We start from the raw sequence: 22,036 nt of genomic DNA on the forward strand, positions 1-22,036 counted from the left end.
GGCTGTAGTATCTCTGCATGTTGACATTTGCAATATATCAGATAAAGAGCTGAAAATTGCTTCAAACATTATTTACTCAGAGCACCTTCTCCCTTTCCCTGTAAGTTACATGAGTTTGATTAACAGCAGGTTCCAAGTCACTTACTGAAATTTGAGCTGCAAATAAAACTGCTGACTGCTCTTGGCATCTATTTAATATTCAAACTCTCTTAATGAAAACCTCATTCTTTAATTTCTCTGTCCAGCTCTTTTTACGTTTTTATGCCCTTACGGATATTTCTAGGAAATACTTTTGGTCACAATTGGCCACATGCATTTATTGTTAAAATGTATACATAGAAATCTATTACCATTAGACCATTCAAATATTTTTTCCTATCAGTTTTCCAGCTGCTGAACAACAGAACTCTTCTAACTAATCTTAACTTCCTATTTGGTCCAACTTCTTTTCTATTCTGCCAGTGAAGTCAGAGACTGTTTTATCACATCATTTGTATTCTTGAACTAAGCACAGTTTGTACCTTCTAAGGCATCCAATTCTAAATTTCTAGCCATAACAAATAAAAGGCTTTTGTAGCATTTGGGAGCCTTTATATTACTGTATGAGCATCCTAAATCAAAGAAGTCCACATTTTTATGTGAGGGTTTTTTCTACAGATTTTATTTTTCCAGAGTAAGTATATGGTATTAACCTGAAGGTAAAAATCGTGTTTTGCTTTCCTGTTAACTATCCTGTGAGTAACCAAGATGGGACAACTGCTGGTGTAACAACCTTGCACCATGGAAAACAAAAGTTGATAAGTATGAGTAAGGTAGCCTCTTCCAGTACTTTCAAAGATAATAAATGCTTTTTTCGCAACTTTAATTAGAAGGGTAAAATATCATGCCCCTCCAATAATTAATGTTCATAAACAGAGCTATCAGAGCTCCTTATATTAGTAAAACCCGGTGATTAAGAAAAACACCTTCTTGCTAATAATAAAAAAAAAATCATTTGCCTTTCCCCTATTAAAAACTGGGTGGGATACAGAGAGCAAGGGGAGAACAAACATACCATGGACAATTTGTCATATATACAGCTATGCAATTGGCTATGCAATTCCAAAAAATATACAAATTCCATTCAAATATGTTTGGGAATAGGCATATTCATTAGTATATACATTTTAAATTCCCATTTTGCCGATATCTACTAAGTAACAAATATGATATCTATTAACTAACACTTTATGTCAAATCCACCACCAGAGTTTGCTAACTGCTAGTGCTACAAATGCTTGAATTTGTCAGGTACTCTTAGGTTAAAATGTTCAAACTCATTAAATTGCAGTGTCAGAAGCAATGCATGATAGAATCTTGTACTCAGCCCTTCTCAGGGTCAGAGTCCCAGACTGATTATTTTTCATACAGGTTTACAGAAAATTATTCCTGCGACAGGATTTCACTGAAGATAAACTTGTGCTTCTGTGCGTAAGCTCACTTCCATTTTTGGAACCAGACTAATTACCTCACAGCCAACACATGACATTTGCTCCATTTAAATACTTTGATCTCTTTCTTCCTATCTTGACATATGAGTTCCTGCTGACAAGCTTCTTTATGAATATAACTTACATGCATTAGGTATATATATATATATACACCAATATGAAACTGAACTTCATTTTAGATGAAAGAAATCTTGCAGGACTTGCTAGAAAAATCTCCGCAACATCATGACTGCTATGTAGGCTGGACGGCATGTGCTACAGGACTTGTATTCTGCTTACATTCCACTATTGTTCAATGTTAATCTCCACTTTATGTAATAAAATTAATGCGCCATAAGGTTATGCAATGGCCAAAGAAATAATGTGTTTACAGTGAACAGGACTAATATATACATTTAAGCTTGGCTTCTCTTTTGATCAAGTTTGTGGGATTTTCTGTGTATACATGAGAAATTTCTTGATTTTTTTTTAAGTGATTTTGTGTTCAGATCATGAGGTTTTGTTTATAAACTAGAAAGAAAATCACATTTATAAAATGGAATAAACATTTTTCTTTGGCTATATAAACATACTGCATCTTCATAATCAGATGTACCAGCTTCATATAAAACAGAGGGGTCTTCTAGTTATTTTTCTCCAGATGTACATCAGTGCTAAGTAACTAAACTACATCTCAGAAATGTTATTATAACTCATGGCTTCTTTCAGAAATTCTACTAGCTTTGACTGTGATGTCTGTCCATGTTGAAATATCCTTCCCATTATTTTCCAGTAGCTGAACTGAATCTTCCTTCTTGCAATAAAAGCCAATTACTTCTTTTGCTATCACAGCAGCATCTCTGCAGCAACTCTCTAGATTCATAATTCTATTTTCTCTCAATCAGCTATAGAAGAAATAATTCCCAGTCCTTTCCTATTTGTCTAACAGGAAACAGTTCTGAAATATCTGCTTGTTTTTGATGTTCTTATTTCAGTCACCCTTCATTTAGAGAAGCATCGAAAAGCAGCAAGTCTCAGGATTGGTGTATTACTGCTAAAAAAAGAATAAATGGTTTTAATTGTTAAGGGGAAAGCACTGCAAAACGTTACAAATCACATGTGATGACACAATTGTGATGAAATCAGTTTCTTGCAGCTCCTGTGTTATTATTGAGAGGCCTACTTTACCCACCCCTGTAGTGGCTGAAGTAGTCTTTACATAGTAGTTCCCCCAGTCAAAAGGACATTTCAGGATCAAGAGACAGTCAGCAATGGCTGACTGCATGAAAAACAGTCAAAATGCTGAACAGCAAGAAGGGACGAGCCTGTATCCCTCCTTCCACCCATTACCTATTAAAGTCCTAAAATTAGTGAACTTCTAAATGATTAAATAAAAATAAAAATCATTTGTACTCATCTAAATTAAACTTAAGTTGCTATGCAGATGTATTTGATATTGAATCCCAAAGTAAAGAAAGGACTACCAAAGGAATCAATTTTTCTCCTAGACTAGATATATGAGGAAAATGAATTATCCATTGGCAAGATGAGTTTTGGGCAGGCACAAAGGGAACATTTTACCAACACTCTCTGGCCATAGTAACTAAGACTGTCCCCAACAGGCCGTAATTAGTTACAAAATTCAGAGCAGTAATTGTAATTTATGTTACCCCACCCCAGTTTACTAGATGTAGGTGAACTGCTCACCAATATCCTTAAAAATATTGATTCCCTGTTGCTCCTGTCTCCTCATTTACACCTATTTTCTTCTAGCTTCTTACCTACCTCTCCTACTTATTTTAACTACTCTCTGTTTTTTTTCCCTTATTCTTTCACTTGATGCCTCATTTTTAGATTTCCGACTCCACTGTCACACAGATGGAGAAGTTTCCTTCCATTTCTCCAGGAGTCAGGCATTCCTACTAACACCTTAAGTTTGTGAAAAAGCCTCCAGGTTAGGATGTCAGGTTGCAGTAGGAGACATGGGCGTTGTTTTCACGGGTGCTTCGAGGAACCATCAGAGAATCAATTAGATTGGGAAAGAAACCTATGAGATCATCGAGTCCAATCTGTGACCACGACCTCAACAATGACACTAAGTGCTATTTCCACTCTTTCCTTAAACACCTCCAGTTGTGACTCCTCAGCCTTCCTGGGCAGCCAATTCTAGTGTCTAATCACCTCTTCTGTGAAGAAGTGCTTCCCGGTGTCCAACCGAACCCACCCCCCGGCGTTGCTTAGGACCATGTCCTCTCGTCCTGTCGCTAGTTGCCTAGGAGAAGAGGCCGACCCCCACCTGGCCACAGCCTCTTTTCAGCCTCCTTTCAGGCAGTTGTAGAGCGTGATAAGGTCTCCCCTGAGCCTCCTTTTCTCCAGACTAAACACCCCAGCTCTCTCCACTGCTCCTCACAGGCCTGGTGCTGCAGTCCGTTGCCCTTCTCTAGGACCTGCTGGGTTGCGGGACGAGGGGGCCCCGGGAACCGCAGCCGCGCGGCTGCAGCGCTCCTACGCCTTTAAGGGCGGCCCGGCCGCGCCCCCACGTGTGCGATCAGCTGACGGCGCGTCCCGCCCCTGCCCGCCCCTGCCCCGCTCCCTCCGCCGCGAGGTGCGGGCGGCAGCGCGGCTCTGACAGCGCCGCCGGGGCAGCGCCCGCGCCCCCCGCCCGCTCCCGGCGCGCCCGCCCGGCCCCGCCGCGCCGAGCGCCCCGCGCCGCCGGCCCCGCCGCTCCCCGCGCCGGCGCTGCCCCCGCCGGCCCAGCGCCGCTGTCAGCCGGGCGGGCGCCCGCGGCCCCTCCGGAGAGCTCGGCAGCGCGGCGCCCGGCGCCACCCCGGTACATGGATTACCTGGTAGGTTCCCGGCGGCAGCGGACCGTCGGACATTTTACTGAGCGGCTGGGGCGGCGTCCGCGGCGCGACGGGGTGTGGGGGGCAGCCCGGGGCCGGGGGGCAGCCGGGTCTGGCCGCGCTGCCGAGCCCGGCCCGGCGGGCTGTTAACGGGCGATAAAGCCGCCGGGCCCCGCTCATTTGGCCGCTATTAGGTTGCTAAAGCCGTGACCCGGGTCGCTGTTTTTTTCCTAAATGCTGAAGCTTAGGGCATGCTTCAGTGAACTAAATTGCTACCGCGGACGGGATCAGCCGAGCGCCCGGGCAGCTGGTATTCGGGGGTAGTGTTTATGGCTCTTTAATGAATATTGGCTCCATTCGTCTGTGAAAGATCGTATCGCGGGCATGCACCTCAGCTGGAATTGTGGCTGGTGTTTGCACTCACCCGCGCATCCTCGGCAGGCAAAACCCCTGTGGAACGGCTGGCTAATGAGCAGGTGGCTTTGTTTTAGTATGGTACCTGCTTACGTGGTCTTTGCAGCCCAGCAGTGGGGGGGCGTAACGGGCACACCCCATCGCTCCAGTCCTGTTGGCATCCCATCGCTCCAGTCTTGTTGCTTCGAGCCCTATGCTGTGAACTGGTGCCCGCTCCTTCACCGTGAAGTGCTGCGAAGCGTCAGCTGGGGCAGTGAAGAGCAGGCATCTTCTGGCCGTCCCTGTTCGTTGTTGGTGTCAAGTGCGACCAGGAAGTGTTTGGAGTCAGAATCTTGACTCTGTCATTCATACTTTTTCACACAGGATGCTCACGGGTGTATGCTTTCAAGAGAGGCTCATCAAATGCAACAGAATCCCTGGAGATGCTCTTTTTAATGAACAGAATATTTGCCATGCTGAGATGAGAGCTGCATGCAGTATCTGGCTTTTCCTTTTCTGGCAGCTAACTAAACAGAAATGCATTAAATTAATACTTCGTTATTCTTGAGTCTATGGAGCTAAGATTTATTTTTGTTTATTGAGCCTTGCAATCCCCAAAAATGTTTTAGGCTTGCCTTTCTGAATTTTAATACTACAGAGAGACACTAGAAAATGAGTCCTGTGTGGCAAAAATGGTAGGCAGATTTCTCTTTAACAGCCTAGTTAATGAAATACTGATAATAAACTTGCTGGGTATCAGGTGCAGCCTCATAGCTCCTTGAGAGCCTGGAGCTGTTTCTTAGATTTTTTTTTTCCTTTTTAAACTTATGGCCAGATGAAACTTGCCATTCTGTACTTTTTCAAATGCTTGCTTTAACCTTTGTGACTGCTACAGGCTGTTGTGTGGAAGGCCAACCACTCTGAGAACAATAAATTTAATAAGCCTTGCAAACTAAGAACATGTTTTTGTATTAACTAAAGGGGGAGGGGATTAAATAGCTCTAGGTTTTTTTTTTTTTTTTTGTTTTTCCCTGACTCTTATTCTCCAGCCGATCCTTTTCCTCTTTTTTGTTGTGTGGCCTTCTTTGGTGTCTGTTCTAAAAAACCTCATTGGTCATGAGGCTCAGGCACCTCAGAAAGTCTGCTCTAACAACAATAACAAAAAATTATGATGGTGAGTTACACAACTGGTTGTGTAAAACTGTTTTTGGCTTGTTGTCACAGTCTGCCCTGGTGTAAAAATGGGCCTACTCTTTGTCTATGCAAGACTTGAAGTTACAGTGGGAATGTTCAGCTATGGCCATAGAACAATTGTCTCATTATTTCCATAGCAAAAAGAGCTGTACATGTTAAGAAATTTTGTGTTTTGTGCATTTATGTTCTTCCACATATGTGGGCATGAAAACACAAACAGAAGGTTTCTGGTTCCTCATGTGGGGCACCTGTGTTGCAGCCTGCAGGCAGTGAGGTTTTCTCCCGTGCTTGCAGTGTGAGGCAGAGAGCAAAGGATGAGTTGTTTCCTCTTACAGTAGTGCTGAGACAGAGTATTTGACGAGTTTTGGTTATCAGTGGGGCTGGGAGAGGGAGTGGAGTGAAGGAGGTGAGGACAGATGAGGTCAGGTTTGTTGCTGCATGAACTCAGGGGTCAGTGCATCTCCACAAGGAGTCTACCCTCAGCCAGCTCTTCCCAGGCTTGCATAGGAAGGTTCTTTTCCTGATTTTAGCTGGATAGGACTTACATTGATGGAGATGTCTTTTTTCCATTAAGAGGCAGATCCCAAGAAGTACTGAATATCTGAAGTGCCTTCCAATATCATCAGATTATTGAATGCATTCAAAACCTTCTCAGAGGGAAGTCAGTGGGAGCCAGCTTGGACTATGGCCTGAAACTTTTATGGGCAGATACCCAGAACCTCAGTAGTGCCTTCCCTGCTTAGACTGTGATCTTTGATTTATGGCTAATGCCATTTGATAATAAATTGCTTCTAAAAGAGTGTATTGTGTGATGCTCTGGTCTGTTTTTTCAGTTTTACATTGTAACAAAAAAAAGTATCACTGGCCTCTGTATCTTTGACAGCTAGGAGAGGCTCTTCAGCGTGGTGCCTCTTTTATTTTTGTGTTGATATAATTATGATGTTAGGAGTAGTGGGATTTTTTTGTTTGTTTATTTGTGTTTTTTTAAATCAACATGGCTAAACCAAGTCCAACCTCTAAAAAAGAATACATCTTCACTCAGAGACACCTTTTACTTACATGTGTTGTTCTCCCCGCATTTAGTTAACTCTTTTAAAACATACTGTGTGAGCACAGCTGCATCAACGTAGATTTGTAGGTTTTTGTGACTGCATAATCTAGGGTACTGTCTGCATCCTTCTTCAGCTTCATTCTTGCTACATTGTGTCTGGAAGGATTTTACTGTATTCAGAGACTTGTGTTGGTTGGCCTCTGTTCAGTAGACTATGCTTAATTTAAGAAGTTACGCCATGATGCATCTTGTGAAAAGCATGGCATGTGACCAGTCTTACAGTTCTTGCTTGGAGAACTTGTGGGGAAACAATAAAAATGCTTCATTTTTTTCTTATGTGCTGCAATTACAGTGTAGATTTTAAGCTCCTGAGTAGACTTTGACAATACACTTCTTCAGTGGCATCTAGATAAAGTTCTTACATGCTTCTGTTCAATGTATCAGCCTGATCTGTGTAGAATTTTTAAAAACTGCTTGAGAGAGTGATGTAGAAATTTGAATCTGTCTCTTCACAAAAGAAAAGTGTTATATTTGCCTAAGAGGTTTATAATAAATTGATAACCTGTTTAATTTTGTATTTTTAGCATTTTTATTAGGATAACTTATCCATAAATTATATCCCAAGATACTATGTACTATCTTAGTTGTAGATAAAAATATTTCTTGGGCAGGTATTGAAGAGCATATACGGACCTGAAATAGAAGATGGCTCTTCTTGGATGATCAGCTGCTTCAGCTGTAGTAATTTTTTTTCCCCTTTTCTGAGGAGTTAAACAGGAACATGAGTTCTGCAATGTCAAGAGAGTGCACGCTCCTAGTGTGCTAGAATCCTTGTTTCTTTGTTGGGGATTGGTTTCTTTTAACAAGTTTGGGTGGGTTCTTGTTGTTCTTTGTGCACTTATTAGCAGACACAAACTATTTTACTCCAGTATGCATGCACATGAAATCTAAAATTTGTTAAGTTTTTGAGTAAATTCAACTAAATTTTCAAATTTTAGATGAATATTTGAATAGGCCTTGAAGTGACTTAAGAGTTTCTGTTTTGTTTCTGAACAGTCTTGACCTCTCATTCTAGATGGTTAGTGTTCAGACAAAGTCTTGGTTGGGGAAAGCTGCATAATCCAAACTGGTGTTCTTAAAGTGTTAGGTGATACTTAAAAAACTTACATGTTTTTGAGCAATTTTTCTTTCTTGGGCTGCTTACTTTTAAGACCTTTCTTTTAAATAGTTAGGCTCTTTAATTTAATTGGACAGGTTAGTTTCAGAAAGTAGCTATATGGATTAGATCGAGATCACTTAGTGATTCTGGTATAGTTCAGATCCCGTCTTTCCATTGCTGTTGCCAGTTCCATTGTTTGGTATCTGCAGGTCATAGAAAACATTTTTTTCTCACACTGCAAATGCGTTAGAGAAGTGTATGTTTGAAGGTAAGAGTTTAACTTCAGTGAAACTTTGTAAACCCGTAGATGCTGTCCTTTGAATAAGGAAAAATGGGTTAAGGTCCATACTAGCAACTCTGTATTTTTCTTCTGAGGCACATGTGTGATTTGGATACATTGCCTGCAACATGAGCTGCCACAGTCTATAGGTAGGGCCACGTCTTCTTACTGTTTGCTGAACGCCCCTCTCATAGGAATTCTGCCTTTTGTAATGTAACAATAAGGAATGTTTGGGCTCTGTGTTGACTGATCTCTCAGCTATTAACAGCCTTGAAAACTTACACCTTCTGTAGAGCATATTGTCCCTTCCCTTTGGGAAGTAGATTAGATACAAGGATGAAGGGTCTGACAGTTGTTTCAAAATACAGATATAGCTGAGTGCAGGAGAGAAAACAACAGCTGTAAGGTGCATGCAACTGTGTTAGTGTTTGGATCAGATGAGAATCTTTTAATTGGAGAAGGTAATGCTTACCTAGGTTTGCATTGCAGAGTGAACACAGATGACATGAATTTAATATTTTTCAAATGAAACCAGATGGAAAGATTTACTTCACTAATGGGTTTTTACACCACGGGCCTAGAGCAGAATTAGTGCCTGCAGTATGCAGTAAGAATACTTGGTCTTCAATTCCAGCTCTTGCTATGTACTACCACACCATGTTGCTCCACAGTGTGCTGCTCCTGAATTCTTCAGTCAGACCTCCAAGCTGCAAGGCAACATGGTGAGGAATTTCACAAAAGGTTAGAAATGCAAGCTTTTAGTAAGTGAGAATATCTGCATTTAGTAAGGACAAAATATTCCTTCTAATACCACATGCTGATTAACATTTTTGGCTGCTTGTCAGTATCATCAGCTCATGTTTTTTAATACTGCCAGCTTGTGATGTTTATTCTTTTAAATGGAGTTCTGAAGTTTTGTGATTGTATGAAGATATTAGCTCTCCATTAATAAAAGAAGCATTTTTAGTTTAGTTTAAAACTAAATGTGGGCCCAAAGAGCTGTCAAGCCCTATGAAAAAAACCACAACAGTATTTAAAATCTTGTGCTTCTTTGTGTTTTGGCTCGCGCTACTCTGCATTATGTTGGTTTTGCTGTTTTGCACTCTGTGTGCAGGATAACTTTCTGAAGTGCAAATTGTCTGACTGTGACTGTATTAAAGTCCTTGTGGACATAAGCAGGGTATCTGCAATCTAACAAAAGATGGCTCATCTCATGCCAAGGCTCTTCAGCATACAGAATTTATTTTTCTCTCTGGCAGCCTGGTACGGTGACTAAATTAATTGCCAATGAGTGTGTAAGTAAGTTCCTTCTATCTGAGGAAGAGACACAAAGCAGGAAATGTAGCTGACAAGTGCTCTTACAGTAGATGCAGTCCTGCCCTAGAGCTTTGTTGCTTGTAAGAGGAGCATGAATCTTTGATGCTCTGCTGTATGTTTTGGTGGAGGAACAGAAGAAAAAATTGTTCACAGGACCCACATTAGCTTTTGGCATTGGAGAGTCTGAGTAAGCAAGATGGCATCCAAGATCCACTAAGAGCTGTTGATATGGGGGAAGTAAGTTTGCAGATTTCTTTTTTTTGTTATGACTTGGAGCTTTTGTATAGAAGAAACATCTGTTTTCCACATTTTATTAGCTTTTACAACAACTATTGCTTAGTCTTTCTTTATGTGATTTTGACTCTAATAGAGGTGAAAAACTTATAAACAATTAAAAATGAAGTAATAATTTTGTAGTCTGTAATAAAAATTTCATGAGAAATACAAATGAGCATTGAGAGCCCAGCTCTGGCAGTGAATAAGAGGGAGAAGTGAATGCAGAGATTACAAGGGAGTTTCACGTTTGTGTTTAGTTGTATAAACTGCATATGCTTTGGGTGGGCTGATGCAGAGACAAATATTAAGAATGCAGATTGAACCCAGGAAAAAAATCTAGTACCTCTTTTGATATTTGTAATAAAATGGCAGATGAAATTCAGTGTTGATACATGCAAAGTTGCATATATTTTTAGAAGAAGTCACATGGCAGTACAGATGCATGGATAGGCCCTAAAATATCATCAGTACTCAGGAAAGGGTATGAGGATCCTTCTTTAAAATGTCATCTCATCCCAGACGTCTGTCAACAAATTTCGAGTATTAAGGAGGAAAAAGAGAGAAAGATCTTATTTTTACATTGCCTAAATATAAGGTTTGCTCTTGTCTTACGTGCTGCATTTCTGGTTGCCTCATTTCAGGAAGAGTATTGAAAAACTAAGGAAAATACAGAGGAGTATTGAAAAACCAACGAAAATACAGAGAAAGGCAATTTCTTCCATACAAGCAGAGATAAGTAGCTACAGCCCTTCAGTCTGAAGAAAAGACAGCTGACTGGTATGAGGAGGTAATAGTCTAGATATCTTTTGAATCAGAGACTAGGCAATAAGCAATTTTTTTTCCATGTAGAAGAACTCACAGTTATAATCCAGGAACTGTTTTTTTGCATGAGTGTAGTTGAATTCTCACTTGTGCAGTAATGTTAGAGAGGTGAAAATGAGTAGACCAGGAATTTGTACAGTGTCTTCAAGGACAGGTCCACTGTGGGTCGGTATTAAACATGGTGTTCAGGTATGATGGTAGGAAATCCTGAAGTTGTGATTACTGGAACATAAGGATAGGTCCATGAGGTAGGATTCCCTGGATATCCTGATTCTTTGCTGTGGACTAAAGACATCCATTATTCCTCCTCATTGAGGAGGAATCTAGAATCAGTTCTGGGACAGAACTCAGTTAGAAAACTGAGATATTCTGAGTGGTGTCCAGGAGTGCTGTCCTGTGTAATCATAATTGCATTGACTGCACAGGAGGTGGGACTTTTTAATTAAGAGGTATTTATGAAGATACTTGCTCTGCTCCAGGGGCATGTAGCTAACAGACTCCTTCTGCTTGGAAGTGCTTCCTTAATGTGTGAGGAAGGGCTATTGGCTTTCTGACATCTGTGTTTTAACAAATTTATAACTTTTTATGTGAGGCCCACAACACTAAGTGAACCTGAGGCTGTATAGACAACCTGTGTAGAGGGATGATGCACTCTACAATGAGTGTTCTCTTTTCTCAGTGCTTTCTTCTTGCCTAAAAACTTGCATAATTTCTGGGGGTCCACAATTCTTGAGAAATGTCTATGCTGTTCTTGCAGCTATTAATTTTCTGCTGGCTAATCTGTATCTTTCATTGCCTGAGCCACTGCAGTCCTGGAAACAGTCATGGAAAACTGTTCTACTGAGAATATTGCCTAAAAGAGAGGAGAGCATTGTTCTCTGGTGCATCCACTTGATTACTTTTTATGATGACAAGAGAATTCTTGGATCTAGTCCTATTTCCTGTTCACATATCATTGCTTTTCCATCAACATCAGGTTTCTTCTAGTCTCTAAACTGAGATTTATTTTTCTAATTATTATGTACAAGAAGATTGGTATTTTAGAAATCTAATTATTCAGCATTAAAGGAGAATGTGAAAATATTTTCTGTGCCTTTTTTTCCCCTGAGAACAGTATTAAAAAGAATTCAGGGAGTTTAAATTATAAATGTTACTAATGGAATGTGCTAGAGGGCTGTGACATCTTGTGCAGAAAGGGGAGCCTTGGAGTTACTAGTTGGAGTTCAGTAGGCAAGGTTAGCAGATAGCAGTTCTGGTCAAAGTTCCTGCTGCCTTTACTGTAGTGTTGTTGTGTGTGCTTTTGGGTACCCACGTGTTCCTTACAACACATAAGCACTGAGAATTTGTTTCAGGCTCCATACTTAAAGGTACCTTAAAACCTGCATATTTTATACACTTGTATTGCTAATTTTTGCAATTTTATACTGAAAATTATGCAGATAAGAATACAGGTGGAAAAACTTTTGCCTGGAAGATCCAGCAATTCCAAGTGATTACTGGGTTGTATCACTTCATTATAAATGAGCAGAAGTGTACCTTGATCTTAAGTGTATTAAAGAAACCTATCACCAGAAAAAAACCTTTAACATCTTCCTTTTCTTGTTTTGCTTTCTGTTTTTGTGGTCTTGGAGCTTTATTCAGTGCTGTAATTTATTTGGATTATGTCACAGTGAGTTGAGATTGAGTTGAGTATTTCTGCTGGGTAGCAGAATTGACTGGCTTCTGCAGTTCTGTCAGGTGTTGAGTCTTTTGGTGCTTTCCTGAGAACTTGGTTAGGATCACCCTCCCCTTTTGCCCACCAAAGTTCTTGAGGCTAATGCTTTCAGCTTGGTGCTTGAAGTCATCAGTTGCAGAGCATGCTCTAATTAATCTTTTCAAAATCTGGTCTCTTGTAAATATTATGAGTAGGGATTTAATCCTGTATTTGCTGACAAAATAGATATTTAAAACAATGGCTTTGTGAATTGCAGACTGTGTGCCTGTGTCAGAGCTGAATGAGATTTTTTTTAAACACCAGATACTGAAATTACTTTTTACTGGTATTTGTACTGATAGCTGAATACTTCAAAAAATGGACAGAACAGATGCTTGTTGTGAACGCTGCGCAGCTGCAGGGCGGACATCTTTCTAAGTCATTATAAACAGCCACATTTTTACAAGGTATGATTAAAATAACAAATTCTTGGGTGAATAGGAAAGTTAGCTATGAGTTTGCTTTCCAGTGGGAGAAATTATTTAATTTTTGTGAGATGACCTTTTGCCTAGGCAGAAGGGTGCTTTTTGGCAGAGACGCAAACATATAGTGTTTGACATATTTAATCTGATGACTACATTATTTGCTTTAGACATGTGAAATCACATCTGTGAAGAATTAGGCTTTGTAGAATTGTGTCAAACAGGGTATCTTTCTTCCATAGTATTTGTAGGTATATTTTTACATTTTTTTCCTTTTATTTTCATGCTTACCGTGTAAAATCCTTTCTGAAAGCAACCATAAACTGTAAGTAAATTACATGTAAATTTTCCAACAATTGTTTTGTTGCCCAATTGTATGGTCCCAAGTGAGTTGCACAACCAAAGTAATGAAAGATTACAAGTGTGAAGAATAAACTCCTCATTGCAGCAACAGATTATCAACTATGTGTTAATTCAGTGGTCAGACTGATAGTCTGAAGGGTAGTATCACTAAACTTTTAATTATTTAAATCAATTCCTGTCACTTTTTCAAGGATTAAACTGAAATACTTCTGGGGAGAGAATGTAAATTTTCAGAAGAAAGGATAGGTAGATATAACAGATATTAATGGCAGTTTTGGATTTAGTGACCCTTTTTACCGTAATAGAATGTAGTTTATAAGCATTATCTTGGAGGCTTGGAAAAGGGATTATCTTAATATTTCACTGAGAAATACACAATGGAAACGTTAATCAGTACTGTATGTGACAGAATTCATGCATTGTAATAATTAAAGTAGCCTGTGGTTTCAGAATGTTAACAGTAGCAAACCCAGCAATGGATAAGTAAGGTAACACGGGCTGTATGTTATTTTATTCTGCTTGAAGCAAGGATCTACAGGGGCTTGCTGGAGAATTTGAACTGCAGCTTAGTTCTCCCACTAATGCATAGCCTGGAAGTAGTGAACAAAAGTTAAAAAAAAGAAAACAATTTATAATGCTGTGCTTGTCTAGAATAAAAGCAAACTGTATACATGAAAAAGCTATGCAGTTTGCTACTGCTGCATGTTTACTTCTCTTGCAAGCTGAAATAATAATTTACTTTGTATATAAAGTTGTCTGCCAGCAACATAGATTCTGCCAGGATACTGAAAATGCAAATCGTTCAATATATCACCCGGTGTTTAAGTATGGGCTTAAATTGCCACAGACCAAGGTTAAACATTAGGAAACTTTCTAGTAGAGAGGGTAATGAAGCACTGGACTAAATTGCTTGGGGAAATCATCCATCCCTGGAACCTTTGGAACAAGGTCTGCAAGTACTGTCAGGAGGGCTATGGTTTATGACCCCACCCCCCTACTTTGTGTAACTGTAGGATTTCTTGAAGTCAGTTCCTATTTCTCTGTCAATTTTTTTCTTCCTGGGAGAAGCTCAGAGCACAAGAGATAGACTTTGATGTTTGGTCTTAAAGCTGAAAATAAAAAAATCTACTTAAACTGAAATGGTGTTTCAAATCAGCATCTCCTTGTCATTAATAGCATGCTAGATTGCTTCAAGTAAGAAATGAAAATCAACTGTGCTGTTGAAGTTTGTTTTCAGGTTTTTGTGCTGTACTTTTTGACTTCCAGACAGTTCAGTGAAATACTGTTTGTTTAAAATTTAGATGTAATAGTTAACAGCAAATGAAAAATGTTGCTAAACATTTTTTTTTATTACTTGTAATTAATAAAATCTGTTGTTTTGTTCTTTTTAAATCCCAATCCTAATTAAATGGGTATTTCAATTAATTTTTTTTTTTTAGAGGGAGGGAGAAATTAGAAAGCAGATGTTGAAAAGATGTTTTGACTGGTATGTTTGAAGTCTGTGTTATCCAACACTTTATCTTAGATAATGTGTGAATTTTTAAACACGTAATGAAAATGTTCCACTTGAAGGCTTTAAGTTTTATCTTTCAAATACCTTATATAAAGTAATTCATCAATTACTCTTCTGAATAAATAATTGTAAGCTTAGTTTATTTTACCTAGTTGTATAGGAAATATGGCAAACTTACAGTAGTTTTTATTTTGGTGTTGGAGAGCTGCATTTATTTCCTGGCTTTGTTGTGCTAATTAAAGAAGGTGTTTTTCATCTGTTTCATCAGAAATTCGTAGTCCATCCTCAGCCTCTCTGGGTGACTGCAGAAGACATAGAATTGTGGCATCACATCAGATTGGAAGTTGAGCAAGTTGAGGGTAAAAACTTTTAATATGATTATTCCCAGCTTAAGAACAGACTAAATAAATTGTTCTGTTTTGGTGTTCTACTTTAGAAAGCTAAAGCCATAAGGCTCCAGAAATGTGCAGACATTAAATTATATGCATTATTCTGCTATATAGAAGAAGACAGTTTCAGTGATGGTAAAAGGAGAGAAAAATACAAACACAGAAGTTCTTTACAGTCCACTAAGAGGCCAAAAAGCACTCAGTTAAAATGATTCTTGCAGATTGTTTTTAAATCAGAGTAGATAAAAATAAACGAGACTGAAAGCTTACATGCAAATCATTAATGTTGTGTACAGACATTTTTGGGATCATTAAATAATTTGAGACCTATAATGAAATACTGAACTAGTGAGTGTGAAGGTGTTGACACCTCTACACTTAGCTGCTTCTGTATGAGAGGTAGTATATATCTGTATAACTTGAATTTTTATGGCATTTTTCTAAGGTTGTTTAATACACCCTTGAAGAAGGTGTTTCTTTCAGGGGAGAGGGGAGAGATGGGAAGAAAAGTAGCTCCTAATAAACAGCATTCTTCATAATGTTTTTATTTTAATTCCTTTAGACTATGTCTGAATGTATCCAGCTCTCATTTGCTGTTTGTAGAATTGGCATTTACACGGTAAGGCGATGTTCTAACTAAGTATTTTTTTTTAGTGTTAATGCCATTTGAGTGAAAATAAGTTACTTAAGTTTTTTAGGATTGGATTTAAGTAATGCAGATAGCAAAAAGAATTTGTCATGCTAGTTTGCATAAACAGACTACAGTAGATTTTTGTCCTTTCAAATATTGACTAAAACCAGAAGAGAAAAAGTATCCTCTACTTTAGTTAAAAAAAGGTAAAGAAAAATGCAGCCAGCCTTTTGAGGTAAGAAAATTTAGAATTCATGGACATCACTTGCTGAAAATTCTTGCATAATGTAATGGTTTATGTACATTTGCCATTAAATATCTATGATGTTTGAGTAATGTCACATATTAAAACATGTTAGTTAAATGCACATATTTTAAGTTTTGTCTGGAGAGCCTTAACATTTTGGAAATGCTTTTAAGTTAAACTTAGCAACCTTATATAAGAGAAATAAGAAGTTTACTTAAACTATGTGTCCCAAATATGCTATCATTTCTTTTCTTCTTCCAGTTGTTCTAATAAATGATGAGAACAGTTCGATGAATGGGGTTTTGTAGAAATTAACACATTACAATAATGTAGTGTATACAGAGCTTACACAATGTATAAGACTCGATAACTGAAATCATGCTTCATATCCTGGAGCTTTTGAAGTGGGAATGCTGCTCCTTCTGTTAACACTTTTCAGGAGTAAGCCTGGAACATACCACTTCATACAGTCAAAAGTATGGGTGAGTTTTGAACAACAGTGATGAGGGCTATGTGCCATCAGTAAGTCTTACTTGAGGACAGAATCTCAAAGCTTAACCTTGGCTTTTGGTCCCAGAGTTTGGTTCCAGGTAGTGTTAAATATCTGCTTGAGGTTTTATTCCCCATAGCATTTGCCTGCTTTCTGTTTTCAATATCTAAAAGTTTTTTAAATGGTGGAAAAGATGAGTCAAAGGCATATTTCCTTATGGTATTTAAATTTCTTAGGAAGACTTTCTGTCTAAAAATTACTGTGTGATAAGAGTATACTATCTTAAGGATCAGAGAGGGTTACAGTTTGAGGTTTTAATGGCTGCAAGGTACTCAAATGGTCTGCTAGTTCTTTAGAAGGCTAGAGTAAGCTGCTCAAATTAATTTGAGGGAATGTCCAAGTATAAATATGTATGTATTACAGACCTGGGTATGAGAAGGTAAAATGCAGTACATCCTCTGATAGTAATCAGTTCTGTTTTAGTTTAAAATGGGTCAAGTGTTGTCTATATACTAGAGTGCTCTGCTAAGCTGTGGCAGTTGCCATTATAGTGATAGTTCAATGACTGGTATCTCACGCTGACCTTTTGGGCAGCAAAATACTTAATTTTATCAAATGTTTTAAATTGAAAAATAAAACCAGCTTGCTTAATTATTTAAATTCTGAAAGAAACTGATTTCATTGACTACTGGTTCTTAAGGGGGGATAATGAGGAGATGCCGACTAGGCTTCAGAGCATTGGAGATGCAGTGTAATGGCCACAGTGTACGGGATAGGGCATGCCATGTAAAGTGCATTTGAAGGCTAAAATAGTTCCTTTAGGATAATGCTAGCTGCAGCGAGTACTTGCTTACTATTAAAATGCCTGTCACTGGAAAGGTGAGTTTCAGATAATCTGACTGGAAGGTAGGTTTGTACAGTTTTGGTATCACAGTAAACAGAGAGGCCTGCTGAAGTGAGAGCTGTGTGGAAAGACAGTGTGAGAGTTTCTGCCTCTACACCATACCCTGCTTGTGCTTGTAACTGTCACCAGATTCGTTACTCAGGTGTGTCAGATGTCTGGCAGCGGTCAGGTGTTGGGTGCTCCATACTGATGTCAGGAAGCAAGCCTCCACAAAACTCCGGTTCATATTTCCCTTCTAATTAATTCCTTGGGTGTTGTGCCTTCTGCTGCATGCAGTTTTGCAGATTCAGTCAATTTTCCATTTGCTAGCTGATTGATTTTTATCCAAAATCCAACCAGTCTCTCAGATGCCAGTCCTTAGCAGCAGCGTGTGTTCAGCTTGTACTGAGGTACTTGGACACTTCCTGTTCTGCATGTCCTCATGGAGCAGTGCTGCAAGTAAGGCTCTTAGTCCTTTGGACTACAGACATCTCAGCTGTTAGTCTGTTATCAAGCTGCTTATCAGTAACACTCTAAAGCACGCATTACATTGAATGTACTACACCATTAAATAGGCTTCCTGTTTTTATGGAATGTACAGATTATGAGATGGGGGAAGAGTTTATATGGTGAACTGTGGAAAAACAGCCTGTGCTGCCTGCAGTGAGGAGAAAACCTACATCTTTGCAAGAGTACAGGAGGAGATATAATGCCTGTTTCAGGTGAATTAACTAGATGAGATTACTTTTAAAGTGTATACCCTTGGAGGGAGGAAGAGCAAAGCAGAGGTGATTAATATAAAAACTATATAGATTTTTGTAGAGGTCTGAAACTGATAGATGTTTTTGTCTAGAAGGAAAACATTATCATAAACTCAAATGAAAACTTTTGGGATTAAGAAATCAACCAGCCAATGAAAATAAAACTCAACTTGTTTCACATAACTTCTCTCAGAAGTTTTTCAGGTGCAGGTTTCTGCCTCTTCCACCATACTAGTGTCTGCATCAGATGTGTCAATTGGATGTGTGGGAGCAGGCAGATAAATTTGTGAATCTGCGTGACTGTGGAGACTGTAAGCATATGAGAGCTTGTAACAAAGGCTATAATTTATTTCCTTTCTGTTACTGATTTAATTTTCTTCTGATCCTGTTAAAATAATGATAGAGAATTCTACGTACGTGAACCTCAGAGGGAAAATAGTCCACATTTGTTTGTCTTGTAAAACAATTTTTATGATAGAACACTTGCCACCTTTATACATATTGAAACCTTTATACTCCATCTTGTAAACAGTGTGCATGATTGTGAACCTACACATACAGTCTGGAAGGTTCTTTGATACTCTGTATTAGCCCTTGAGACTTTTTTCTTTTCATCCATTTGCATATAATTTTAAGCTTTTTTTAACAGGGGTAATAAATCATTCTGTCCCTAACCTTTAAATGTGACTGCAGGAGCATGCAAAATGTAATTTTAACATAACTTGTTTTAGATAGAAAGACAAGGACAAAAGCTTCTACAGGGGTGAGAACCATGCAAAAATACCTGAGGAGGTCTGGTGGAAGCATGGTCTTTTAGTGATGTATATTAGAAGGTAAAACACTGAAAAATGCATTTTCCTGTTTCAGGAAATTAGAAAGTAAGTTTTTCTTGGTTTCAAAATGTGGCATCAGTAGATAAATAATTTTGTTTTAAAGCAACACAAGGATAACAAAAAGTTCTCTGCAGCTCTTTCTGCATTTCTCTCTCAAATGCTGGGTATGGCAAAAGTGATGCACTGTGGCAACATTGCATCAATGCTGGCATCTTCTTCCTGAAAATCATGAGTAACAGATATTTTAGTAGCCTCAGAGCTTGAATTTGAATGTAATGAGAAGCGGAAATAAATTATGCGTTTTTACAGCTTTACTTACTATAGTTTGTATTTGGTTGGTATATTAAACAATGCAAATGTGCTTTTAGTTTTCTGGTTTACTTTGGACTTACTTACATTTGTCTTTGTTTATAATGATAAATTCATGTCTTGAAATGGTTTGGCTGGAATGAGCTGTTGTGCAAAGGAATTTGTCTGATGTTAGAACAAAACAGAAATAACATTTACTCATGAAGTGGTGGAGAGGAAGCTCTTGAAAGAAGAGAAATCAACTAAACCAGCAACTACAGGCAGCCATGAAATAGGAGGTAATCATGGGAACATGCCTGGGAGGTTCCTGGAGCCAGCCTGAGATTTAAGAGTGTGGAAAGCTTCCTATGAGACTCTTCCCCTCCCTAACATGGTTTCCCATTGGAAAATACGAAGTTAAAGTAATAACAGTGTTCATATAGCATATCCTGTCTACTCCTCCCTTTCCCATGTCGTGTCCTTGACATGAGTAGCATAACAAAAGCACAAAAGTGCAGCAGGAAAAAGTCCTTTTATGTGCTGCCCTTGGGGAAATGTGGATAATTCCATTCACAGTCACTGCTGATATTCTGTGGATAGCCTGTTGGAAAGGAAAGGTCTAAATGTTTTTAACTTCCAGCCTTAAATGAAAGGTTCTTGCTATCACCCCAGTGTTGGCAGTGACTTGCATGAGGTGGGACTGTGCCTGCTTTGTTGTTGCAAACCTGTGGACAAGCTGGTTGAACCATGCTAGTTGTGATTTGTGTTCCTACCAACCTAAACAGGAGAAAGAAGGGCAGAGTGTCCTGATGCGTGTGTCGCTCTGTGCATGTGAATGTTAGACACACTGTGGGGTTTGTACTATGAGCTGAGACTTTCCTTTCTACTTTTCCTGAAATAAAGGAACAGTTGTAACATTTTTTCAAATGAGGAAAGACAGGTGAAGGGGGAGAGAATCAAGACTGGGCCAGGAGTGTGGATCAGAGTACAGTTCTCTTCCCTGTCTCTTCACAGCATTCCTTGGTTAAAGTGAACTGAGCTGACATTGCTGAGAGTCTCTCCTTGTGGCCACAGCTCATGTTACCCGCCTCAAAGAGCTCAGCAGCTTCTTGCAGCCAATGCTGCTGTGGCACCATTGCTTCCCTGGGCTACTCAGTGACATACACTGGGTTTCCAGCTCTTTGAGAACCTCTGAAAATTAGTAATTGATTTTGCTGGGAAAGGTTTGCCAAATTAGCCTATTAACTTTTGTCAAAATATTAATTTTTGTCAGAATTTTGTTAGAATTTTTGTCTCCGTTGGACAAACTTGCAGGTTGGAATAGAGCTTTGTCCTGGGCTAGGGACTTTATGAATACAGGTTTTGTTCCGTCTGATTTGTTGCTGCTGACCGTGCCTCCTTCCTGCTCTAGAGAACAGCAGTGTTGTTCCACAGACCATTAGCTTTAGGGAGGACAAGAGATCATCATTACAAAAGTCTCTAATTTTTTTGTTCAGACAAGATGCTGTTCAACTTGCATTTATTAAAGCTGTGGGGTTACTTATCCTGTACGTAAGAGCTGTTTTGCTTCTTCCCTTTGGAAGTCAGGATTCCTAATCCTCATTCTTGCTGCCTGTCCAGGAAGCAGTTGTGTAATGTGTTGTCAAAATGTTGTATTTTGCCTTCATGGTGCTCCACATGGAAAATAAACTATTCCTGTTAGGCTCAAGTGATGCAGGGGGGTGATAGTATGAGCATGGAATTTTTCTGATGGCCTCTGCTGAGCATCCTTTTTTGGTGTAGTTGGCAAAGTAGCCTCTTTAATTTCATAGTGAAAAAAAATTAATATAGTAGGTTTGAAAGGTAATTTGTAAGTACATTGGAAAGTAAAAATATTCAGAATTTAATAGGACAGTCTCCTATGAAAAAATGACCTGTTTGAAATCAGAGGTGCCCTCAGATTGTGGACTTTGAAAGATAGCAGGGGATTCAACTAATGTTGAATTCGTGGCAAATTGCAAATATATTAGCTTCCTGTATCATTTGAATTATTGAGCGGGTGAAAAAACTAGAAGTGGCTCTTCAATGGAAGTGAATTTTTTCTTTCTTGTTCTATAATCCTGTGGTTGGTACCATACATAGCAATGAGATATGCAGAAGAGCAAATTGATTTGCAAGGTTTCCTGACTGGGCAATTCTAAGTTGTGATGAAAAGCAAGCTCCCTGTGATTATGGTCAAAGTTGCATGTCCTGCTGTTTGTGTGCCTGCAATCATATCTTCTACCTTGTACAGCTGGATAAGTAAGAATCTAAGAGGTGATCTGCAAGTGGAAATAGGGAGCTACAGTAATATGTATCACTCATAATACTTTGCATGTAGCTGCAGGGTTTTTTATTGCTCTGCTTTTTTTAGTCATAATCTTGCCAAAAACTGTGTTGCTTTTGTGTATGAGTTGTAAAGTATTTGTTGTTAGTCTGTATTTGCCTTTAGCAGCAACTGGAAAACCACAGAGCACTAGAAATTGTGCTTGCAGAATAATTGCATCTTTCACAAGACTCCATATTACAGCAGAAATGGGAAAAGTTTGTTCTGCAGCTCCTGAACTTTTGTTCTGTGACTCAAAAATTGCCTGTTAGTCTTAGAGTGAGAGAAGATTGCTTCTTTCCTGTGAACATGCAT

At 39.0% G+C, this 22,036-nt stretch overlaps 1 protein-coding gene across 5 annotated transcripts in view; it reads left to right on the plus strand.

Moving 5' to 3' along the window:
- The first annotated feature begins 4,177 nt into the window (after window positions 1-4,177).
- Window positions 4,178-22,036, plus strand: part of ARL15 (ADP ribosylation factor like GTPase 15) — a 225,823-nt gene continuing 207,964 nt past the window's right edge. For 2 of the 5 annotated variants that reach the window (XM_059873221.1, XM_059873227.1), the window contains exons 1-3: window positions 4,190-4,315; window positions 15,124-15,214; window positions 15,807-15,863. In XM_059873221.1, the coding sequence (XP_059729204.1) occupies window positions 15,810-15,863 (54 nt within the window). In that variant the 5' untranslated portion in view covers window positions 4,190-4,315; window positions 15,124-15,214; window positions 15,807-15,809. Of the gene's footprint in view, window positions 4,316-10,625; window positions 10,770-12,859; window positions 12,965-15,123; window positions 15,215-15,806; window positions 15,864-22,036 lie in introns of those variants that run through there. The other 3 variants (XM_059873222.1, XM_059873223.1, XM_059873225.1) reach the window with 3 other exon arrangements.

The sequence above is a fragment of the Haemorhous mexicanus genome, chromosome Z, assembly GCF_027477595.1.
Source record: "Haemorhous mexicanus isolate bHaeMex1 chromosome Z, bHaeMex1.pri, whole genome shotgun sequence".
Lineage (NCBI taxonomy): Eukaryota > Metazoa > Chordata > Aves > Passeriformes > Fringillidae > Haemorhous > Haemorhous mexicanus.